An 8453-nucleotide genomic window follows, 5' to 3' on the forward strand; every position below is an offset into this window, starting at 1 on the left:
CCTGATCATTTATTTGCTAACACATAGGCACAGCTTAATGACTGTCTCTTATACACATCTAGATGTGTATAAGAGACAGATGGTATTAAGCGCTACTATAAGTACCTAATGGGTAGAAAATTTACGATTAGAACAGATCATAGGCCGCTGCTAAAGATTTTTGGTCCAACAAGTGAAGTTCCGGTGATGGCCGCTGGCCGAATTCAAAGATGGGCGCTTCTTCTCAACCAATATGATTATGAAATTGAGTATATCAAGTCCGAGGAAAATGTTCTTGCGGACGCACTGTCAAGATTGCCCTGTAAAGATGAATCGCAACAAGATCTTGAACAAAAGCTTTATAATGTCAGTGTAATTGAGGAAGATTTCCCGCTGACTGCGAAAGAAATTGAAAATGCCACGTTGAACACAGTCCTTAAATATGTAAAGGAGGGCTGGCCAGAAAAGTCAGTCTGTAACATAATGAGTGAAGAAAATTCCCTAAAACTTTACATATCTAAACAGCTTCAGCTATCTTGCATTGGAAATTGCTTGCTTTGGGGTCAGAGAGTTATAATTCCCACAAATTTGAGGGAAAGAATGCTTAAAGAGTTACATTGGGAACACCAGGTATCTGTCAAATGAAAGCCATAGCAAGATTCTATGTGTGGTGGCCCAAACTTGATGTCGATATTGAAATGATTGTTAAAAATTGTCAAACATGTCAAAGTGTAAGAAGCACTCCTCCCACAACACCCTTAATTCCGTGGAAATGGCCAGCAAGACCATTTCAAAGAGTGCATGTCGACTATTGTGAAAAGGATGGTAATAATTTTCTTGTCTTAATAGATAGTCATAGTAAGTGGTTAGAAGTGGTGCATATGAAAAGTACCACAAGTAGTAGAACAATCGAGGAATTGAAACTTATATATTCACGATATGGTTTGCCTGAAGAAGTGGTATCTGACAACGGCCCACAATTTGTTAGTGCAGAATTTAAATCCTTTTGTGATAAAAATAAGATAAAACATACATGTAGCCCAGTATACCATGCTGCCACTAATGGAGCTGCTAAACGAGCTGTAAGTAGTAAAAGAGGCTTTGACTAAGCAAGTACTTGATGGTAACTCCAAGCTATCAATGAAGCATAGATTGGCTAATTTCTTGTTTAAGTATAGGACTACTCCGCATAGTACCACTGGACTTACTCCAGCAGAGTTATTTATGAAGCGTAAGCTTTCTTATAAAAATAAGATAAAACATACATGTAGCCCAGTATACCATGCTGCCACTAATGGAGCTGCTAAACGAGCTGTAAGAGTAGTAAAAGAGGCTTTGACTAAGCAAGTACTTGATGGTAACTCCAAGCTATCAATGAAGCATAGATTGGCTAATTTCTTGTTTAAGTATAGGACTACTCCGCATAGTACCACTGGACTTACTCCAGCAGAGTTATTTATGAAGCGTAAGCTCAGAACAAGACTATCATTAGTTAGTCCAAATATTGCACAGTATGTTGAAGAAAAACAGGCACAACAGACATTGTACAAAGATCCTAAAATTAATTCGGAAAGGCAATTTCAATTAAATCAAAGCGTAAGAGTCAAAAATATGAGATCAACATGCAAAGAGGATGGTTAAAGGGTATTATTACAAAGGTACGTGGTCCCAGAAAATATGTAGTGAGAATAGGACAAGTTGAGAAGGTGATTCACCCTGATCATTTATTTGCTAACACATAGGCACAGCTTAATGAAAGAAAGGAGAGAAGTGTGTTTAAAACTTTACTATGATTCAAAACTTTGTGTTTACAAGTTTGTTAGGTATAATAAGAAATATACGCCTATGTTAATACAAGACAATTTAGAAATCACTACAGATGCTAGATACTTCAAGTACTAAACCGATAATTCAGATCATGAATAATACATGTACTGTACTTGCAGTATACTATTTGTAATGATGATAGTGATATTATTATAACAAGAAGTAATGTTATGATAACAAGTTAGTGATGTTTTGATATAATCCTGAGTTTCATGTTCTTAGACTAGATAAGTATACAGTGTAGTTATGTTAGATTTATAAATACTGTAGTTTAATACAGTAAGTTCATGTGTTTATTAGAATACAGTAGTTGCTTATAGTTACGTTATAGTAAAATTTCATATGAAATATTCATAACCAAAAATAGTTAACAGTTTACAATTGTCATTTTCGTACAACTAAGATTTAATTTTTTTAAAGGGAGTGATGTAATATATTAACACAAACAAACGTCTTTGTAGTAGCCTAGCAAAACGGCTGGATAACGGTATACACATTAAATTCTGTCCATGTGTTCTGGAAGCCATGTTAACAAGGTGTCCTGTTTGGATTTGTAACTGTGTGTATTATTAGTATTTAGCACGACTGTGTGTCAATAAAAAGGTAGAATATTACAGTTCCTACCAAAAATTGAATGCTATGACCATAAGGAGCATGTAAAAAAAAATTGGTGCTTTTGTCCGGAACGTCCACATCCATCTGCTAAGCATGCCGGACTAGTACCCGGTAGCCCAAAGATGAACAAAGAGCAGATGAGCTCCTCGGCGTCAACAGCCAACTATGCTTAGTTTGTTTATGAGAGCGAAGAGGTATACATGATACCTGCACTAGTCTGTTTTTGTGGTTTTCTTCTGTTGGTTAATTTTTAGTCTGTTTTTTGTATTTATCTGTTTTTATAATCTCCTGCATCTTTTTGTCTGCTTTATTCTTTTTACGTTCACCTTGCCTTTTCTTTCTTGGACATGGCGCTTAGAGACCTAGTGTATATTTGCGCCTTATAAATCGACCTATTAGGCCTATCTCTCCGGTAGTCCCAGTTGGTTGAAATCCAGTTTGTCGAAACCCGGTTTCCCGAATTTCACCCACTTCGCTGAAAACGCAGTTTGCCGAATCCAGTTCACCAAAAACATTAAAAATTCCAGTTTGCCGAAACCCGGTTTGCCGAAAACCCAGTTTGATTTTTGTCGTCACCGTCGTACAAAAGCACAGCACACTACTATTTTGAAATAAAATGTAATAAACAGCAATTATGTAGGCGAAATCGAATGTAGGCCTAACTCAAATTATTTTGAACTAATGTAATAACGGTAATTATTGTAGGCGAAACCGAATTTAAAGTCAAGACTTAACAACCACAAAAAAATTAGTTAAGACCATTAAAAGGTCTTCCTGTTGATCACCACTTTAATTTACCGAGCCATACCATCAGTGATTTAGGCTTTATAATCTTAGGCACCAATTTCAAATCTACTAAGGCTAGAGGACTGGGCGGATACCTTCGGGACATCTTCTAGCCTTAGCAGATCTAAAATTGGTGGCTAAGATTAACTAGCCTAAATCACTGATAGTATGGCTCTTAAAAATGTTATATATCTATCTATATATATATATACTTTATATATATATATATATATATATATATATACGGTATATATACACTAATATTATAGTTTCTGCTAAGGCGGCGTCCAACACTGTTACGATCCTGTCTCTTATACACATCTAGATGTGTATAAGAGACAGGGCCTCTAGGCGCCACTGTCAATAGGTTATCGAGAAACATAAAAATCAACGAGTCAGAAAAACTTATTTGCTATTAAAAAGACAATGGAAGTTAACGTTATGTCAATTTGTCGAAAGTTCTAAAAAATACTGTTGTAAAAGCAAGTTAATAGAATCGCTTGTGAACTTAATAAATTAACATTAGAAGTCAAATATAAAACAATTAAATTATTTTAGTTGAAACGTTAGGTCGTCTGTTTAGAAACAACAATATATGGGTTGATTAAGCCAAAATATATGTTGTAGCCTATATGCAATTAAATATATTGAATATTTTTTATTTATTTACGTAAAGTCAGCCCTCAAAATTAACGCCGGCATTCGGCAATGCCGACGTAAACGGCGGCGTGCAGCCGCCCAACGCCGACGACAAAAATCGCCGACGTGAAGATTTTAGTCCTAGCCCAAGCTAAAGCCTGGTTTCCTATCGACGTAAGAAGGCAGATTTACTTACGATTACGTCGTTTTATCGGTTTCACGCCTAAAAATATGGTCGATTTCAAAAGCATCTTCCAAGAATGCGTCCGGATTGTTCTCCTAGTCATTTCGTTTGGATCAGCCATTGCAGTGATTGCGATCATATCAAATTTAAAGGTAGGCAATGTGGGATGGGATGGGAACGGAAACAAACCAATATGAACATAGACTTTCATTGATATAGGCACATAACATAGGATTCTGTCATTAAAAGAGGCCTAGCACTGAGACAGTGGCATACTGGGGCAGGGACGTAGCCAGGATTTTGAAAGGGGGGGGGGAGCCGTTATGTGAATGACGTAGGACCCCGGCGGGGTCATGGGGGCGAATCCCCCTGTGAAGTAAAGCACTCTAAACGTTCTTAGGACTGTTTGAGAGGATAAAGTGAAAATTGCAATAGACGCGTCATTATAAATAAGCGCAAAAATTATTATACAATAAATCAACAGTGGCAGATCCAGGAATTCGAAAGAGAGGTGAACGAGGGAGGGGCTTTCACAGACCGAGGAACGACCCACCTCAGCCCCACCATGGGTGGAGCTGAGGTCAAAAAATTTATGATTAGGTCATCTCTAGATGGCCGGAAATTACACTCTCGCACTTCAACATGAATATATATATTTTTTCTTAAACAAATGAAGGGAGGGGCCTTAAATCCACCTCTGCTCAAAACATTCTTTATCCAGAATAGTCATAATCACGAAAAATTGACATGAAAAACCAGATCACATCCTTAAAGCAAACAGACATACATCAGGAACCAACTCGATGGAGTTTAATGTCATACGGTACCCAGGGAAGGGCACAGATCTGTTTTGAAAGGTGGAGGAAAATTTGAGGAAATAGTACCTCTAGATGGCCAGAAATGACACTTTTAGTAAAATTCATCATCACATCACCATCAACAAAAATTCTCATGACCTTTTATCAGGGATTTTTGACAATCATAGAGATCTTATTAATGTATGTGTGATATATCATATAGAAAACAAAGCTTAAAACATTTTCTTTGAGTATGTACTATACATAGGCCTACTTAAAAAACGTAATTTCACAACCACCTCAGCCCCACCATTGCTGGGGCTGAGGTGTGAAAATTTGAGGAAATAGTACCTCTCGAGATGGCCGGAAATGACACTTTTATATAGTAAAATTCATCCTCATCACATCACCATTATAGTCAAAATGAAACACCAAAAAATTTATCACTATCTTTTATCAAGGATCTACAATATCCAGGACAACTTAAGCCTAACTATAGCTTACTAAGCTTTAACTATATATACTATAATAGTTATGATCAACAAACTTTTTTTCGCATTTAGCACAATTTTCGTCACTTTTTATTGCTATTAATATTATTATCAATTATTACTATCGTCATCATCATCATTGTCATTATTATTATTACTATTTAGTAGTAGTATTATTAAACAAAAATTTAAAGAAACTTGCAAAAGGATAAAAACGAAATTGAACATTGTATGGGAATCAAAGATCTTATAAACACAAGATAGCGTTCTCCGCGATTTACGCGTAACAAATAGAAGCGTCGGTCAAGGTTCAAAAGTTTCCAATTTAGCAAGAGGGCGCCGTTCATGCGCTATAATAATAATAATAATAATAATAATAATAATAATAATAATTTATTTCGGAAAAACGCTTTTAAAACAGCGGCACCCATTACAATAATGTTGCATCCAAAGTAACAAAATGAAATGCACAAAGAAAATTGCAAAACCAAACAAAGGAATATACAATAAAAGAGCATGAAATAAAAAGTCTAACCAAACCATTAAGGCACTCATCACAATAATGGTGCTTCAAAATTAACAGAATAAAATACATAGTGAGATGCAAATCAATAATAGGGAAGTACTGTACACACAAAAAAAAAAAAAAAAAAAAAAAAATCACAAAAAAAAAAATTAAGTCACATAAAAATAATAATAATATCAATAATAATAATAATAATAATAATAAAAATCATAACATAGCACCATTTTTAATCTCAATTCTTTTTGCCCATGCCTTTTTAATATAAGATTTACAAAAATCATCAAAAATCAAATTAATCAAGTCAATTAAGTGTTTGGGTAGATTTGGAATAAACTCTGTGCCAAAGAGAAAAAGTAATCAGTTTTGGAAGAGGGCGTCCTATCTGTTGCCATGGATCTGAGATGGTTCCTGTTCTGCTGTTCACAGGATTGGTGTACTATCTGTCTTGATCAGCGATGTTACTGACTATATAGCCTAAGGCTAGGCCTAGGCGGAGAAAAATAAATCCACTGTGGTTGCAAATCAAATTAAGTAGCAAATTTGACAATGACTATCACGCATAATTATTAAGTAGTAGGTAATATTACTTTTACATTGGATTTTCGTTGTTCTCTGCACATATTTCGATGTAAAACGATGCCTCGCATGAATCGTTGTTATGCCTCGCACTTTTGGGGATGGTAAAACGATGCCTCGCATGAATCGTCGTTTTGCCTCGCTGCATGCCTCGCTGCATGCCTCGCTGCATGCCTCGCACTTTAGTACTACCCTCCGGTGGCTAGGCCCATGTTGCCTGACCTCAGTCAAATAGTGCCTGTGGAATACGTTGTGATTCGTTGCGATCAGATTCCGTGGTAATCGGGAGTAATAAAGATTATAGCACCCAATCGCAACGGGCAGCGTGACCACTCACAATTTTTGATATACCCAATGACTGGGTCGAAATTACCCAAGGTTCAGCAAAAATTGCCCAAAATTACCCAAGCTTCCTGAAAATGCATTAAAATTTGAAAAATACGTGTTTTTCGCATGTATAATTTCCCTTTTAGTTCAATTTATAAACCATTTTTTTATTGTAATTGTTTGTGTTAATTATTAAAATTACGGATAGAAAAATACGCCCTCAGTCGGCCAGTGTTATCAGTAGATCAGTGATCAAGTTTTATTATGTAATGCATTAATTAGGTAAGATCAATGGCAACGCAAATCACAAATAAACAATTCTGAACCCATGTTTATAGCAATTAACAGTCAATTAACAATGTTATGTGCACTTTGTTCAGTTTTGCTTACTTGAATGGACTGAAATATACTTTGTTACTTCTTAATTCTTCCTCTATGAAAAAAAATATTTAACTTCTTAGTATAAATGAAAAATACCCAAGGATTTGAACGGAATACCCAAGAACCCAAGATCAAGTCAAAATACCTACGATCTTGGGTAAATACCCAAACAGTGGTCACGCTGGCAACGGGTAACAATTGCGATATCGATTACATATCGACTGCTATTAGTGAGATTTCACACACGATTTTATTTTGCAATTGCGTGCGATTGGGTGTCGCAATTGCTACAACCGATCGCAATGCGATGCTAGTCTGAATGGGGTATAAGGTGCCGATTCCGTTCCTAATATAGGCCTATTTTGTCTCAACCCTGCTGGGGAGAGATGGGTGTGTATAATTTGGGACTCGATCTGGGGAATTTTTGGTGCCGTCTCACTTTCTCGTCTTATGTCCAGTCCTAATACCCTATTCATACTACACTCTCTTGCGATCGGTTGCGATGTAATCGGTGGTAATTACTCCCGATCGCAATCAACGAACGCATTCAGACCAACACAAGCAAACTTTACATTCTAGGGCCTAGGCCTCCAGTGTCTAGGCCTATGTTGCCTTACCTCAGCCAAACAGTGCCTGTGGAATTCGTTGTGATTCGTTGCGATCAGATTCCGTGGTAATCGGGAGTAATAAAGATTGTAGCACCCAATCGCAACGGGTAACAATTGCGATATCGATTACATATCGACTACTATTGGTGAGCTTTCAGACACGATTTTACTTTGCGATTGGGTGCGATTTGGTGTCGCAATTGCTACAACCAATCGCAATGCGATGCTAGTCTGAAAGGGGTATACGTATCAGTAGCAGCACCAAAGGTTTACTGACAAATGGTCGAAGGTCAACGACAGGCCGACTAGAATACTCAAGTACTCTTTACATTAGCATAGCTTCCCTGTGGCTTTAATCAATGACAACAATTGACATCAGTGGCAGAATTATACTCATTTCACACTGATGCTATTTTGCAAATATTAACAACTTGTAACAAGTTGTAACCAGGTTTGGATGAGTGTGAAAGCAAAATCCTTGTAAACTTTCCGAGATTTCACAGGGGTCCCCTGAGTTATCTCGGAACAAAAACAGACCATCGCGAGGCCCGTTTTTTTCCCCGAAATCTTCCGAGTTGTTGTTGCGCATGCGTCATGTCCATATTTTGACCTTTTTGCGGGCTGTGTGTTTTTTTTTTTTTTTGTTTAGTTCGAACGAATGGCAGCAGCGATGGAAAACGTATCAACATTACTACCATTTGTTAATAGGCCTAGACC

General features: G+C 36.8%; 1 protein-coding gene across 1 annotated transcript; it reads left to right on the forward strand.

The window, feature by feature from the left end:
• Nucleotides 1-620: 620 nt before the first annotated feature.
• LOC117109875 (uncharacterized protein K02A2.6-like) lies at nt 621-1088 on the forward strand. The gene has a single exon (XM_033252323.1). It carries the CDS (start codon nt 621-623, stop codon nt 1086-1088), a length of 468 nt encoding a protein of 155 aa, XP_033108214.1.
• The last annotated feature ends 7365 nt before the right edge of the window (nt 1089-8453 follow it).

This window comes from Anneissia japonica, unplaced genomic scaffold (assembly GCF_011630105.1).
Source record: "Anneissia japonica isolate Jap-2015-1 unplaced genomic scaffold, ASM1163010v1 scaffold585_len4108843_cov191, whole genome shotgun sequence".
In the NCBI taxonomy this organism is placed as follows: Eukaryota; Metazoa; Echinodermata; class Crinoidea; order Comatulida; family Comatulidae; genus Anneissia; species Anneissia japonica.